The following is a 17,632-nucleotide window of genomic DNA, read 5'->3' as shown; positions in this document are numbered from 1 at the left end:
GTCCTTGACAAAACTTAATATGTCCTTTATTTACAAGGCTAATGGGATTATATAATAAAGTTTTGATTTTGTATAAATAGCAAACATGGTCTCAATGTAAAATGCCAATTCTGCATACATGTATCTCCCAGAAATGTATAATTTTATAATAAAATGCATTATCAGCATGGTGTAAAGTTACGTGAACTTGCCTATGCCATTTATAACATATCTTCTTCTGATCAGAACTTTGATAACAAAAGTATTTCAGAATAACTATAAGTAAATCAGTAAACGATACAATTCTGAATATTTATTATGATTAATCAATTTACAAATATTGCTTTTCAACTATGATTTCAGAGATATGTTTTAAAATTCCTTTTGCAATAACAATGTCATCATTTGATTGCCCTGTCGTGTTGACATAACAATTTACATATGTTTAATATGCAACAGGGTCGCAACTTGCACTGGTAACTTCCACTCCACCTTCAGTTGACCACCAAACTTTTCCCTGACATTCTTGAGGCTGAAAAACAAATACATGAACAAATAGATAGTGAATATTGACGAGCATCCCTGAGATAAGCTTCTCAAGTCTGCCTTGCCATAATTGTCGGTAGAAAACATATCGAACTGATGTATAACCTTAGGTTTTGCTATGATATTAAAATGGTTTCTTTATTTTCAGTAAACACGCAGAAAAACAATAGGTTATTTTGTGAACTGAAAATACGAATTGGAAGTATGTATATTTACCTCTCCTTCTATAGACTCTGCCATAAAGAATACCCAATAGGAGTATGTGTGTATGTCTGTCTGTAAAATGAACATAAAAGGTATTAGAATGCATGAAATAAAAATATGCTAAGTATGCAGGAATCCTATAAAGTTTTTATATTCATCAAAAGCGGCATTTTCCTTTCCATGAAGTTTTAAGAACAAACCATATAATTTAATAATCTTAAAAAAAAGATATAGAAAATATCAAATATGGTGATTTAGTAGTAAATAATTTACATTTTCATAACGACGGCAACTTCAAGGAGAGGACGAAAACGTGATAACAAATTAGCTCCATATGCGATGAAGTGTTCAACGCAAATAACGGAATATATCATTGGACATAAATCTTTACATAGCTTAGACATATAAATGTTAGTTTCGTATGCATGATAGTTTCTTAACCACTCACCTAACATTATCATAAATTTTAAACATTTAACGAAAGGACTAGTACAGTACATCAAAAGTTAAATGTAGTTTCGTAAAGAGTGATGCTTTCACAGCACATATCGTAAAGCTTAAAACCTTTAACGAAAGGACCAGGACACAAATAAAAGTTAAGTCCGTATGCAGTTATATTTTCACAGAAATTCACGTTTTTTTTTTCATTACAAAGTATGAATTTTCAAAGGAAAGCTAAATAAAAGTTAGTTAGGCGTACAGTGATGTTTGATTTTAATGTGTTCGACAAATCTGAAAACTTAAATCTTCTGAAAAAAAATTGAAATTTATAAATGAAAGTAAGCACCTCATTAGCGATGGCATGGTCCTCTCAGATCATTTAATTTATCATAAAAAGAAAGGACAATTACATAAAAACCGAAGTTTCGTATGCGATGGTGTTTAAAAAAGAAGTCTCTAAAATTATCATGACGCTTTTAAACGCCAGACATATTTCAAAATGAATATAAGCCAATACAAGTTTTGCTTATATCGAAAAAGTTTTAAACAGAAACAAAAATAAAAAGCAAAATGTCTCTGAATGTTTTTATGGATATATAAAGATAGTTACGTAATATAATATATTGTAATCGTCATTCTAGCATACAACTGCTATTCTTGTCACTTGGTAGAGATGTTTTAGCAGGAGAGTGAACGTTTGTTTACAAAATGATGCTCGAACTCACGTTGTTCAAACACCTTTTTATATAATGCGCGTTCCATGGAAAAGCATAAAAGGTTTTTTCGGTCCCAAAACGTGTAATGCAAAAGGAAATGACGTCAACGTGATAAAACAACGCAGATATTCTCATGCATTTTATAGAAAATCTAACTGAGCAAAATGATAAGATATTGAGCAGGTCCTGGAAATGTCAAATACACACCGTGGCACGATAAAAAGGAATATTATTTAAACAAGCAAATATGTCACATTATTTATTTTTTTCAGTTAATTATCGGAAATTTAAAGTAAAATATATCTGGTATTTTCACGGTGAATATCAAATTCATATTGTAATGGTGGTAAGAAACTAAGAAATGGGTAATAGTCAAAATATGATGTCAAAAATAATGTGTTTGCCCTCTGTGTAAGATCAAACTATCTTTCACCCATGAACACCTTTATCTTACATTTTCACTCATGGTTATGGCACTCGTGGAAATATTGCATCTGATGATCACTCGTGAAAGATATATAAATTTTACACTGAATCAAACAAATGTCCTCTATGTTAAATGCATTTATTTGGATTTTCAGAGCAAGCCTATCACGTGGTAGACAATCAACTTATTATATAAATTCCTTCTATATATATATATATATATATATATATTATATTATTACTTACATCTATTTTTTCATATGCTTTCAACATGCTTATGTATTTAACACCAAGATGGCCCGCTGCCCTGGACGCAGACCATATTGCTGTCTTTGAAAGTACACTTATTTCCCTCCACTCTTCCTTTTGCTCACTGGAAACACTTGATAACAATAGAAATAGAATCAAAACGTTTAATTTGATGAACTGCATCACCTTCTGTAATGGTATAGAACGTAAGTCCAACACAGAAAACATCATTGAAATATTTTATCCCACGCAGTTGCATTGTCTTTATACGAAGCTTTGAGTTACGACGCTGTCATACTTATAATTATAAGGCGTGTAGATATATATGGAAACACATTACATACACGTGATTATGACGCATTGTCCTGTATCATGTCAACATTGTTTTTACTTGTAGAAACCTGATATGTTTATCATTTGGCATTTCCTTTTTATTTATGCTTAAGTTTCTCTTAATTAAATAATTGATGGTAATGTTGCAGCTCACTTCAACTAGAATTAATTATCATAAATTTGAAGAAGGCCTATGTGTTGCTGCAAACTAGTAAATAACGCTTTCCCAAACGTAGTTTTATGCCTTTCATTAAATCATAAATTTGAAGGTTATAGGAGAGAATGGAAACAAATTTAATGTTTATCCAGCATTTGTTCATAGTAATTTTGGCGCTATAATGAATTCAATTCAAGCGATCTTAGTGTTTGTTTATTATTACCATACCAAAGGCATACTTTCTTCATTGGGTTCCCCGTTGCTTAGAATACAGAGGGTCCAAGTTCAGCAACATATGCAATAATCATTTAGTTCGGTAAGCATACTAAGTCATTTTTTTTCACGTTAATATCATTGTGCATTAAGACAATTCTCGGAGAAGAACAATTATTCTCAGAAATAAAAAATCATAAGGCTGTTCAATCAATTATTCATATTACATAACTAGATGGTTACATATTTTCACTGAGTTGAAAATTTCCAATATTTCAATGACATAATAAGCTCAATGTTGTATTTACAATTAATCAGTCTAAGATGGAAAAAAGACAAATGTTAACTTTTACGAAAATGTAATTAAGACAAAAGTAAACGTAGATGTATTCATTCAATTTTTCTATTTTAATACAATTCTTCCTCACGTTTTTTATGAAAGTGTATCCCCTTTTGCTGAACACCACGAAACGAATATACCACGTCAGCAGCTTTTTCAATGCTTTGTATGCATACCTGTTTCATTGATATCAATTACAGAAAACAAATTACACAAAGAATACAAGCTCCGTGGGACTCCAACTTTGAAATATAACTGTACATTATGTATCACCCGATTGCATACTTTTCACTCATCCTCGTCTTATGATCCATAAAATCTAAATATATTGATCAATTCCTTTCGTATATTGACAGCGTATTGACATTTTTAATATTTTATATAAATTTAAGCAATTAAAGCTTTTCTTTCTGTCACATGACCAGTATTATAGTGTGTGATTTAAAATGTTTTCTCGGACTTGAAATATATATAGCAATGTCCAAACTTACAGTTCAGAACTGCCATACTTTTCTCGTATTGGACTTTAGTCGAACATATCCATGTAATTTTTGTATTAGACGGGACAACTCTTCCGATTCCTTATTGCAAGGTGTTGATATGGATTACTTCCCTTGTATAACGCATTTTGTCTACACACTTCAGTAAAATTAAAACCTGCCATTACTTCCTTATTTCTGAGCGGCGCATAAAAGTGTGAGCTCTCGGTGAGTAGAACGTTTCCTATTTGATGATCATGGTTTCTGTTAATATACTGATGATAAGTTGTTTTCACTTTTGGCGCTTGAGTAAAAGCATAATAACGCACACACTATATATTTATAAAATGGTTTCATTCGTCGTTTAAAAGATGTGAGAATATTTGTTTTTCATTTGATATCAAGCTATGAAATAAAGAGGTAATTTAACAGTGTTGAGCACAATACTGAATTCAATTCAAATACGGTGAATAAAAATTTAACTAAGCATGTAGTGCTACTTTATCATTAAAATGTCATGCCATAACAAACTTCCAGTCCCACTTCTGGCAATACACATTCATTCTGTGTTTAGCTATACATTTATAAAGTGTGTACACTTTTTATCCTAATGCAGAGCACGGTGCGTACACGTTCACCAGCTTATGTTTACATTAACTATATGTAGAATTTTATCATATTTTTCCAATATGACATTTTGGTCTAGAATACATGTAGGGATGATACGGCGCGAAAACAAATACTACGTTATCCTCACGTGACTGGAAAGTAATGGCTATATATAGATATAAGACATTTTATTTCGACGCCTAGAAAAAAGTTGTTATGTGTACGAATAAAAAAGTAAGAGAGAAAACATCGCAGAAATGTGTTTATCTAAGCAAAAGAGAAAATATGCTTTTCTTCTTTCTTGCATACCAACGCTCCCTTTATCATCCCGGAGCTATGATAAAGAATGAGCATATATTATTATATTATGGTAAAAACTGATTTTAATACATTTTTGAATTTCATGGTTTATTAATTACCTGCTACCGCTACCGTTCTTTTGAGTAATTCATATTTTGTTAAGTTAGCTGATATATATTACAATATATTTCGTTTTTTATTTTACAATGACAAGTTTAATATCTTGTAAAATATGATTTCAATGTATTTAAGGAAAATTCCTCTCTAAATCGTGTTCTAACTACATGTACATCTATATTAATCAAAACTGTCTAGTTTTGCATTGTTTCATTAAAACATCTACACACAGATAACAATAAACCATTGTTTGCTCATTTAAATAAAGATATTTAAATGAACAAATTTTAAAACAGTTTTTACCACGTATTTTATATAAACAAGAATTATTTCTATTTTTATAAAATTTCAATGCAGTTTGCAAAAACAACAAACACATCGTACCTAAAAAAAAAAGTGAAAAATCCACAGATGCCCAGCGGATTGCCAACTAACTTTGTTATTTTTTGTTGCGTCGATGTCTTGTTTCTTTGACCATGCTAGAACAATAGAAAGACAGTTTTCTGTTGGTTGCTTTGTTTTTGTCTTATCCTGTCAGCTTTGCAAAAACTGCATGGCGACAGAAAGAAAGGGCGATATTTGTACGTTCGCTGATAATGGCTGCATAAAAATGTCGTCGTTCCGCTCTGTAAGACTGGCAAAGGTTGAAAAAGAAACAATATCACAGAAGATATCGTTCTGTATACTGTTATGCTGCTTTAACGACATTTTTGATTTACTATTCAGTCGTCGTGCCGCTCTTTTCCCTCCGCAACGACGAATGAAAAACATTAAAACAAATGTCTAGTTTGTCGCTCAAAATATTTGGTTTGTCTTTATGTCGGTTTAGTCACTCTTACATCAACGACATGTCGACTTTTTCTATTTTCGTTATCGTGATCTCTTGCACCACCGCAACGACAGAATGACAAGACGCTATTTGCAACAAATGCATATGGGTTCTTTCGTTTTGTCGCGCTGCATTAATCAGGTCCACACGATTGCTTGTTGACAGACAAATCAGTAAATATTTTTATGTAGTTGTGCCTCAATATGACCTTTTACAAAAATATACAGCGAAAGTAACAAACTCCAATGTATTAAAAATCATATTTCCTGACAATATTGTCATGAAACGCCGGCACTGCTACAAATGATGAGTTTACACAAATGCTAATTTGTTATGATGGGAATTTAAATGTTTGACCTGTATGGCATGTATTTTGATTAAATCCCAAAACACAAAAGCTCATTTATACAGGTTATGAACTGGCTTAGATCAAAAGGTTTAGAAACTTTCTGTACCATCCTTTCGAAAATCACCAGATTTCACGATGTCACAAATGTCTTGGAACTTCGGCTTTCAGCTCATTTCCTATTGCACGTAGATAAATGATCTTACAACAAACTGCTGAGTAACAGATATGAAAATTCCTTTGCTTTACGATGATTTAACTTAAAACAAAAATTCAACGTCCGTGTCTCCTATACAGATTTATTCCGCTTTTACGGCTAACTTCTGTGAAACTTCACGAGCCTAAACTAAGTAGAATGAATGAAAACGGCAAGAAAACACTAAATTTACTCTTGAAAACGATACTTTCGCTGGAGCTAATTATTAATCTGACTTGTTTCAATTACGCCGGCGATGCGGCAGCCATTTCTTCTAAAATCAAAATTCATATCTGAAATGTACTAGCAGGATGTGGAATATATCCTGTCTCCACGTGACGTGTATTGACCAATAGAAATGCAAGAAACTTATAGGAGGCAAGATAAACATACATATTTTCCATTTATTACCGTATCGAATCAGCTCTATCAGCAGCATAGTTTTAAAGTAATTGAAGATTGTTTATTGCATTTCAGCTTTGGATTAGAATATTACAAGTATCTTGAAAATCAAAACAAGTCTGAAAATTTTTGATGAGCAATATATTTATTTTTTTATAAGGCTCACAGAGGTTTGTTTTAGAACTTACGTTTACAATTTCAATTTGCTTTTTGAAATGGTTTTGTCATTCACATCGAAATTTACGTAGTTACATGCAACGTTTGATTCTCTTCATACACATATACAGCAAAGTTTAGTAATCTGGCTGTGAAACAGGCCTACAGCTTGCACTGGTAACTTTCCTTTCAAACGCCCACAGAACGTCTGCCTGACATTCTTTACGCTACAATAAAATAAAGTAGAAAAATAAATAGTTTGCGGTATTGAAACCAACTTAACAGTGTGTATATGAAACGTCCTGAGTTGATATCATATAATTACTGTAATGGTTTGTAACCTAGGTTTTGCGACGTGATTTAAAATCATGCAGACATTCGTATGAGAAAAGGGTTACACAATATAATATTTATTTCTTGACTTGAAATAAAAAATTATTTACAAACCAAACTAGAAGTGTATATACTTACGTTCATATCTTTACTGTCTGCTATAAATGTTACCCAATAATGAGCCTCGCCTGGGCCTGTCTGAAAAATGAAACAAGTGTTTTAAAGATAATTTTATGCAAAACAAAACTTTTATTGGGACTCATTTAACATACTATAAAGCTTAAATCTTCAAAGCTCGGGCAAATCATCAGTATATTATTTTCTTTTGTTTTCTTTGAAGTGTTCACAGCAAGACACTTTACAGGGCTTAAACGAAGAAAAGTGAATTTTGCAGCATTTAACTCAAATTATCATAAAAATAAAACTATCAGAAAAAGGCGATTAATAATTTACAGAATTTATCATACAGCTTAAAACTAAATAAACTTTGCATGCAGTTATGTTATCATAGCAAAGCATCAAACATATCAAGGAAACTCCAAAGCATAGAATAAACTTAGCAAAACTATTTTCTGTACAGAAGTCAGATAAAGGGTTTGCTGTAGTTTAAACAATGGTTTTGATAAAACGCAATAGTATAAATTAACGTACGTATCACATAGAAAAGAGGTTACCATTTCTGCATTTACTATTACGTTAATAAGATATGAGCCCTCCCCTCAAGTGTCGGGGACCTTTATTATTATTAAACTTAGTTAAAATATATAGGGGGATCCAGAGCATGACAGTTTGAGCAGAGCAAAATATACTTTTCAAGCTCACACACATACGTAATAAAATTATTTGATAGCAATACTTATTGAATATGTGATGGTGAAAAAAAAAAACATTTTATTTTTTCCATAATTTAAATGCACGATTTATTTTTATTAAGCAATGTACCTTAAACAATGATATTGTTATAAAAACTGACAGAGAATATAACATACCAGGATTTTTAATTAGTTTTTAAATACTTGACGTACTGTTTACTTTTAGAAAAAAATAGATATTGGGCAGTTCCTAATAAAATTTGTATCATGACTCGATATACGTTGTAAAACATCCTTAAAAGAAGTACACAATTATATAGTCATATATATCACAGGTATAAGATGTAATAGTTTGTTATAATATGTTAACATTACCACGTGAATGACGCCTATCTATTCATTTTATATAAGCTTTTTATTATAACTTACATTCATTTTTTCGTATGCTTTCAACATTCTAATGAATGTAACTCGAAGATGCTTTGCCGCCGTGTATGCTGATTCAACAGCCCTCCTTAATTCTATACTAATTTCCGTCCCACCTTCTAACGGAGCACTGTAAACACTTGATAACACAACAAATATAATATAAACTTTTGATATATTCAACATTATCTCCGGTTGTAATTTATCACGTTGATCAAATAGAGAGAACCTTTTAATTCGCTTGTTTTAAAATATATCTATTTTTTTATACATTTTGTCGACATCCTTGACTCTATTCTAATTTTCTTACGTCACAGGTTGTATGGCATTGGCTAAGATAGTTGAAACGTACTTGATTACAAGGTATATTCGTAATGTGCAGGAAAAACACTGCGTCTTTCTATTTCTGTTATTAGCCAGTGGCATGCAAGTATGCACGGAAACTTCCTGATTAAATACGACTGACGTTTATATCATATGATGTTGACAATTTTATTTAGTATTGTGGCACGACCAGCTAATAAACTACATACTTGTAGAGCAAAATCTAATCCGGTGTAATAGCCCAGCTTTTCCCCCAGTCAGCTTTTTCCCCGGGGAAAAACCAACCGGTTGATTTTTTCCCCGGGGAAAAACCAACCGGTTGGTTCCCCCCCCCTCTCTGGTTGTTCCCAGTTTTTGTGCATAAACAAGGGAGAAACACCAACCGGTTGTTTTTTTCTCCTCCCTCCCTGGTTGTCCCCGCCCCCAGTTTCTGTACATAAACAAGGGAGAAAAAAAACAAAAAAAAACAACCGGTTGGTTTTTTCTCACCCCTGGTTGTTTTCCCTCTAGTTTTTGTGCATAAACAAGGTTTAAACAACCGGTTAGTATTTTCTCCCCCTAGTTGTTTCCCCCCCCCCTAGTTTTCGTACATAAACAAGGGAGAAAAAAACAATCGGTTGGTTTTTTCTCCCCCATGGTTGTTTTTTCCCCTAGGTTTTGTGCATAAACAAGGTATAAAAGGTATAAACAACCGGTTGGGTTTTTCTCCCCCTAGCAGTTTTTTCCGCCTAGTTTTTGTGTATAAACAAAGTAGAAAAAACAACCAGTTGGTTCCCCCCCCCCCCCCACCCCGCAGTTGTTTTCCCCCCTAGTTTTTGTGCATAAACAAGGGAGAAAAAAACAACCAGTTGGTTTTTTCTCACCCCTTGTTGTTTAATTTCCCTAATAACTAAGTTTTTGTGCATAAACGAGGGAGAAAAAAAAAACAACTGTTTTTTTTTCTTATTTATGCAAAAGAACTAGGGGGAAAACTGACTGGTTGGTTCTTTCCCCCCTAGTACGTCTGTGTCTACATGTGTGAATAATAGTCAGTTATAGAGGAAGAAACTGAATGTTTGTGCCTACATGTGTGAATAATAGACGGTGAAGGGAGAAGAAACTGACTGGTTGGTTCTTTCCCCCTAGTACGTTCTTTTTTCTCCCTTGTTGATGCACAAAAACTAGTGGCTGTAAAACATACTACAAACTTAATCATACATAAAATAGAACACTTTGCATCAACAGATGATGCCTTTTGCACATGGAGTTAGTAGGTCAAATTTCAAAACTACAGTGCCTCAGTCACAAACTAAGATCATATTTACATTGACCTTGAAAATCGTTTCTTATCAACCAAATAACTGAAGAATGTTTGTACCAGAGACTTTAACACTAAAGGATCATTTTCTTTGGTTATATATGAACCTTATCGGATGTGGGCTTAGTAGGTCAAAGATCAAGGTCACAGAGACCTTGAGATAATAAAGCGTTTCAAATCGTTAACTATAGAAATGCTTAGGCCTTGTGTCATCAAACTTATAGCATGATTGTCTTTGCTTATTAGATGAACACTATCCTTTTCAGGGTCAAATGTTTTGTTCTGACAAAATATATATAACCCTTCAAGTTTCTCTTTTCAAATAATAATTACCAAGAACAGTGAAATTATATAGCAGGCTGTTATGATTTTTGTTTGTAGAAATGTGTAAAATCATTCGTCCTCGACCTCTGATAATTCATGTTGGGAAGTTGGCAGTTACTTGTGGAGAACAGGTTTGTATTGGTACAGAATCCAGGTACACTAGTTAACTGCCCGCCGTTACATGACTGAAATACTGTTCAAAAACGGCGTTAAACCAAAAACAAATAAACAAAAATATATTTTTGAATTTCATGGTTTATTGATTACATGCAACCGCTTCCGTTCGTTTGTTTAATTCATATTTTGTTAAGTTAGCTGATATATAATACTATATATTTCGTTTTTATTTTACAATGAAAAGTTTAATATCTTGTAAATTAAATATTATTTCAATGTATTTCAGGAAATATCCTCTCTAAATCGTGTTCTAACTGCATGTACATACGTATTTATCAAAACTGTCTAGTTTTGTATTGTTTCAATAATAAATCTACAAACAGAAAACAATAAACCATTGTTTGTTCATTTAAATAAACTATACCTATAAAATTTCAATGCAGTTTGCAAAAACTATAAACACATCGTACCTAAAAATACTAGAAAATCCATAAATGACCAGCATGACAAGATAACAATGTTACAAGCCAAGCACTTAGGCCAACCGTCTGTTTCTTTGTTTTTGTCTTATCCTGTCAGCTTTGCAAACTCTGCATGGCGACAGAAAGAAAGTGCGATATTTGTACGTTCGCCGATAATGGCGACTTAAAAATGGCGTCGTCCCGCTCTGTCAGACTGGCATAGGTTAAAGAAAACAATATCATAGAAGAGATCGTTCTATATACTGCTATGCTGCTTTTAGAACATTTTTTATTTACTATTCAGCCGTTGTGTCACTCTTTTCCTCCCGCAACAACGAATGAAAAACGTTAAAACGAATGTCAAGTTTGTGGCTTAAAATATTTGGTTTGTCTTTATGTCGTTTTAGTCACTCTTACATCAACGACATATCGACTTTTCCTATTTTCGTTATCGCGATCTGTTGCACCACCACAACGACAAGAATGACAAGACGCTGTTTGCAACCAAAGCATATGGGTTCTTTCGTTTTGTCGCACTGTATTAATTAGGTTTACATGATGGCTGGTTGACAGACAAATCAGTAAATATTTTTTGTAGTTGTGCCTCAATATGACCTTTACAAAAAATATACAGCGAAAGTAACAAACCCAATTTTATTCGGAATCATATTTCTCGACAATATTATCGGGAAACATACGTTTATTTTCAACAAACTCCTTTTGTTTGAATGTGTTAATTCCTCAAAGTTTAGCTTAACATGTGTCAAGGTAATGGTAATTGTTCTGAAAATCAATCTTCATCCTTACTTCTATATAATACCCTTCTGTAACAGGTTCATTTGTGCGACCGGAGGCGATGAAATCTCAATTCAGCAGAAAATGAAAGCGACGTTAAAATTGATACTGTCTGAAATAAACACGGATATATGAAGAGCGTTTGAAAAGTAGTGGCAACAGTGGCGGGCTATATAAACCTCAGTAATTTTCCAAGAAATGTGATACCTTAAATAGCAATCTCCATCTGACTGTTCACATGTTTCCCAGTGCAAAAGCCACTTAGAAAGAAAATGCATTTTTGAAGAGCTCTTTAGGTAAACTGTTTATACCTGGTAAAGAGGCGTCCAGTTAAGCTTGATTTAAACCAAAAGTCACAAGAGGAAATATCAGGGCTATAATGGTGGGTGTGGTAAAACCTCAATATAATTCTTCTTGAAGTATTTCTGTATTACGGCTGAACGATAGGCCAAGGCGTTGTCATGTTGCAGCTTGATGCCACACGCACCTTTCCTTGGGCGCTTTGCTGGAAAGTGGTCAAGAACAACAGAGAGGACATATTCTTTGTAAAATATACCAGTAACGCTATTGTGTTCAGGGACAGGGACACGAGCCACAACTCCATCGGAGTCACATAACCCGCCTGACGCTTCTGCTCCGCCGAGCAATAACGGGCCTTTCGTTATTCTCGCCTACTCACATTTTAATATTCTCATTACTGTCAGGCTCAAAAACGTACAGTCACGTCTCATCGCCTGTACGATTTCTTTGATACGCATACATTGCTTGTTTTTTTGTATTTGACGACCAAGGCGGAAGCTTTTTCTACCCTCTCCCTCTTTTGCTCAGGGGTCAATAAATGCGGTATACACCGTGCACAAACCTTACGCAGGTTTAGCCTTTCTTTTAAAATCAGAAAATTACCGCTGAAGAATTAAGGCCCGACAGTTCCCCTGTCTCCTCTATTGACTTTTATGTTATTGTACAATATAGTGAAATTGTGGGGCTCAAGTGATCGTGGCAGTTGAATATAAAGAGAAGGATACATAGTATCTGTTACAGTCTGAATTCCCCCTGGGCCCAAATCGTGCATCTTGAGATGCATACTTCAAGTCTTATTAATTTCAGGTAACAATAATTACAGCGCTGCTTTCATTATATACCTCATGTAAGACGTACAGATGACAGGTTAATGACTACCTTTTATGCAGCGGTGCGAGATGCGATAAATAGTCAGAATGCTAAGCCCGTTGACGTTTGTTTTTCCTACATTGTCACCATGTTCCTTTTTCGTTTTGACCGAGATACAGAATGTGTTGCTTCAATGATGTTCCCTTATATGGTCTGAGTTGCTCATGTTAAATGATTCATAAATTCTCTACTTTCAAAGGATCTGTATACAGATTTTATTTACTATCACAACAACAACCTTTAAGTGCCTTGTGGCGGCTGTAATAAGTTTTTTCGTACTTAAATTCAGTGTTGTTATTATATTTTCTGGCCCTTAGGGATCATGGAGTCTATTCAAAATCACTGTAATAGAATTCCGCTTAACCCGTTGCCAGGGGGCGTGAGAGGTGTTACATATTCCATTACCTCTCATGAATAGACCCTGTCAAACCGAGTCTACTATTATTTTGCTTGGTTGCATTCTCTGCTTCCAACGGATCTTCGTTTAGAATTTATTTTAGTAGTGATCTAATTCTGCATTCAGGATGAATATTCTACCGTTTGGTTTTTATATGGACAGGGTCTGGTGCAGCCTATGCTTTCATTTATACAAGTGCTGAATAAAAATATTTGAAGAACATTGATTATGTGGAAAATATTCATTTTCAAGGTGCAATTTATGACATGAACTTTATTGCATAAAATTTATTATACATGGGCAGTGGTATATGAGTCTCTCACTTAACTCACATTTATATTTGCTGTTAGCACAGTTTAGATGAGTATCGCTCGTCATTGTGGTATCATATGTCGATGATTGCAGATCTAGATCTTAACCAGCCATTTATAAATGGTGCAGGTTACACAACAGAAATTATGCCATTGATGAACTTATCGTAACTATACAGACTATACATATTTGAGAGCTTTTTCAAATATATTGGATGAAACATTAGAAATGGTCTGTTCTTCGTCTGGCATAATTTAAGTGAATTGGGTATTAAGCATCCGACACTTAAGACAAACCTGCATATGTAGCCTGGCATGCATTAGGATAGGACCGCTCTTTTTCGGTTATCAGGTTCATCGTCCCTCGTCCTTGACAATACTGACTTTAGCCTTTATTTAAAAGGCTAATAGGATTATATAATAAAGCTTTAGTTTTGTTTTTGTATAAATAGCAAACATGGTCTCAATGTTTAAAACAGTCATTTTACTGTGATACTATTCATCTATGCAATAAAGTATCAATTGTACAGAAGAATAGCATATATTTATTTGCTGAGATTTCTCTTCTTATCATTCCAATACGATGCCGGTTGAATGAAACTTGGCTGAAGAATCTCCCAGTGACTTACTCTGGTCTAATTCAACAACATTGATGGAAATCTATATAAAAAACACCCTATGCTGATTTAGCATTCATGTATGTCCTAGAAATGTATAATTTCATAATTAAAATGCATTATCAGCACGGTTTAAAGTTACGTGAACTTGCCATTTATACATGTAATATATCTTCTTCTGATCAGAACTTTGATAACAACAGTATTTCAGAATAACTATAAGTAAATCAGGAAACGATACAGTTCTGAATATTCATTATGATTAACCAATTTACATATATTGCTTTTCAACTATGATTTCAGAGATATGTTTTAAAATACCTTTTGCAATTCCAATGTCATCATTTTAGTGCCCTGTCGTGTTGACATAGCAATAAACATATGTTTAATATGCAACAGGGCTGCAACTTGCACTGGTAACTTCCACTCCACCTTCAGTTGACCACCAAACTTTTCCCTGACATTCTTGAGGCTGAAAGAAAAACGAACAAATATATAGTGAAATAGTGGCGTGCATCCCTGAGATAAGCTTCTGATGTCTGCCTTGCCATAATTGCTGGTAGAAAACTTATTGAACTGATGTATAACCTTTGGTTTTGCAATGATATTAAAATGGATTTTTTAATCTCAGTAAAGACGCTGAAAAACAGTAGGTTATTTTGTGAACTGAAAGTACTAATTTGAAGTATGTATATTTACCTCTCCTTCTATAGACTCTGCCATGATGAATACCCAATAGGAGTATGTGTTTATGCCTGTCTGTGAAATGAACACAAAAAATATTAAAATGCATGAAATAAAAATAAGCTAAATATGTAGAAATCTTTCCTCATAGACAATCATTTAACGTACTATAAAGATTTTATATGCATCAGCATTTTCTTTTCCATGAAGTTTTAAGAACAAATCTTATGATTTAAGTATCATAAAAAGAAGATACAGAAAATATCAAATAGGGTGATTTAGTAGCAAATAACTTACATTTTCATAACGACGGAAACTTCAAGGAAAGGACGAAAACGAGATAACAAATTAGCTCCATATGCGATGAAATGTTCAGTGCAAATAACAGAATGTATCATTGGGCATCAATCTTTACATAGCATAGACATATGAAAGTTAGTTTCGTATGCAAATCACCTAACATTATCATAAATTCTAAACTTTTAGCGAAAGGACTTTTTGTTTGTTTGTTTGTTTGTTTGTTTTGGGTTTAACGCCGTTTTTCAACAGTATTTCAGTCATGTAACGGCGGGCAGTTAACCTAACCAGTGTTCCTGGATTCTGTACCAGTACAAACCTGTTCTCCGTAAGTAACTGCCAACTTCCCCACATGAATCAGAGGTGGAGGACTAATGATAGCAGAGACAATGTCGTTTATCAAATAGTCACGGAGAACATACGCCCTGCCCGAGGATCGAACTCGCGACACCGAGATCCGTAGACCAACGCTCTTACCTATTGAGCTAAGCGGGCGTAAGGACTAGTACAGTACATCAAAAGTTAGTTTCGTAAAGAGTGATGTTTTCACAGCACATATCCTAAAGCTTAAAACCTTTAACGAAAGGACCAAGACATTTTGCTTATATGGAAGAAATTTTAAACTGAAACAAATTTAAAACGAAAAAATTCTCTGATTGTTTTTATGGATATATAGAGATAGTTCCGCAATATAATATATTGTAATCGTCATTCTAGCATACAACGGCTATTCTTGTCACTTGGTAGAGATGTTTTAACATGAGTGTAAACATTTCTTTACAAAATGATACTCGAGCTCACGTTGTTCAAACACCTTTTTATATAATGCGCGTTCTATGGCAAAGCATAAAAGTATTACGGTCCCAAAACGTGTAATTCAAATGAAAATGACGACAACGTGATAAAACAACGCAGATATTCCCACGCATTTTATAGAAAATCTTACTGAACAAAATGATACGATATTGAACTGTTCCTGGTTCATAATCCCATACCATGTTTTTAGGAGTTATTCCCAATACTCTGTTACAAAGAATATATCTTTCACCCAAGAACACCTTATCTTACATTTTCACTCATGGCTATGGCACTCGTGGAAATATTGCACCTGATGATCACTCGTGAAAGATATTTCAATTTTACACTGAATCAAACAAATATCCTCTATGTTAAATGCATGTATTTGGATTTTCAGAGCAAGCCTATCACGTGGTAGACAATCAACTTATTATATAAATTCCTTCTTCATATGTATATATATAATTACTTACATCTATTTTTTCGTATGCTTTCAACATGCTTATGTATTTAACACCAAGATGGTCAGCTGCCCTGGACGCAGACCATATTGCTGTTGTTGAAAGTACACTTATTCCCCTCTACTCTTCCTTTTGCTCACTGGAAACACTTGATACCAATAGAAATAAAACCAAAACGTTTAATTTGATGAACTGCATCATCTTCTGTAATGGTATAGAACGTAAGTCCAACACAGAAAACGTCATTAAAATATTTTATTCCCACGCAGTTGCATTGTCTTTATACGAAGCTTTGAGTTACAACCTTGTCATTACATACACATTATATACACGTGATTTTGACGCATTGTCCATTATGATGTCAACATTGTTTTTACTTGTAGAAACCTGATATGTTAATCATTTGACATTTTCTTTTTATTTATGCTTTAGTTTTTCTTACTTAATTAATTGATGGCGGTGTTGCAGCTCACTTCAACTAGACTAAATTATCATGAATTTGAAGAAGGCCTATGTGTTGCTGCAAACCAGTAATTAACGCTTTCCAAAACGTAGCTTAATGCCTTTCATTAAATCATAAATTTGAAGGTGATAAGAGAGAACGGAAACAAATTTAATATTTAACCAGCATTTGTTCATAGTAATTTTGGCGCAATAATGAAATAAATTCAAGCGATCTTAATGTTTGTTTATTATTACCATACCAAAGGCATACTTTCTCCATTAGGTACCTTGTTGCTTAGAATACAGAGGGTCCAGGTTCAGCAACATATGCATTTAGTTCGGTTAGTATACTAAGTCTTTTTTTCATCTTACTATTATTGTGCATTAAGACAATTCTCGGGAAAGAACAATCATTCTAAGAAATAAAAAATCATAAGGCTGTTCAATATGATATAACTAGATGGTTACATATTTTCACTGAGGTGAAAATTTCCAATGTTTCAATGGCATAATAAGCTCAACGCTG

At 33.5% G+C, this 17,632-nt stretch overlaps 1 protein-coding gene and 1 long non-coding RNA gene across 2 annotated transcripts; both read right to left on the bottom strand.

Annotated features, from left to right (window-relative positions):
• Positions 1-279: 279 nt before the first annotated feature.
• Positions 280-2,868, bottom strand: LOC128546171 (uncharacterized). Its single transcript, XM_053529637.1, has 3 exons — positions 2,559-2,868; positions 742-801; positions 280-511 (listed from the first exon to the last, which is right to left on the bottom strand). Exons 1-3 carry the CDS (start codon positions 2,790-2,792, stop codon positions 425-427), a joined length of 381 nt encoding a protein of 126 aa, XP_053385612.1. The 5' UTR covers positions 2,793-2,868; the 3' UTR covers positions 280-424.
• Positions 2,869-9,772: 6,904 nt separating this feature from the next.
• On the bottom strand, positions 9,773-16,967 carry LOC123538420 (uncharacterized). Its single transcript, XR_008368434.1, has 3 exons — positions 16,675-16,967; positions 15,122-15,181; positions 9,773-14,894 (listed from the first exon to the last, which is right to left on the bottom strand). It is a non-coding gene; the product is annotated as an uncharacterized LOC123538420 (long non-coding RNA).
• Positions 16,968-17,632: the final 665 nt, after the last annotated feature.

This window comes from Mercenaria mercenaria, chromosome 18 (genome assembly GCF_021730395.1).
Source record: "Mercenaria mercenaria strain notata chromosome 18, MADL_Memer_1, whole genome shotgun sequence".
Lineage (NCBI taxonomy): Eukaryota > Metazoa > Mollusca > Bivalvia > Venerida > Veneridae > Mercenaria > Mercenaria mercenaria.
The sequence above is the reverse complement of the archived record's forward strand: the minus strand, read 5'-3'. Positions and strand labels throughout refer to the sequence as shown.

What these genes read in the sequence shown, in the direction of transcription:
- LOC128546171 (XM_053529637.1), bottom strand. Translation starts at nt 2,792, where the DNA reads ATGATGTTTTCTGTGTTGGACTTACGTTCTATACCATTACAGAAGGTG. An exon ending in AAGCATATGAAAAAATAGAT is followed by an intron (nt 802 to 2,558) that starts GTAAGTAATAAT and finishes TTCATTTTACAG; the next exon opens with ACAGACATACACACATACTC. An exon ending in CAGAGTCTATAGAAGGAGAG is followed by an intron (nt 512 to 741) that starts GTAAATATACAT and finishes TTTGTTTTTCAG; the next exon opens with CCTCAAGAATGTCAGGGAAA.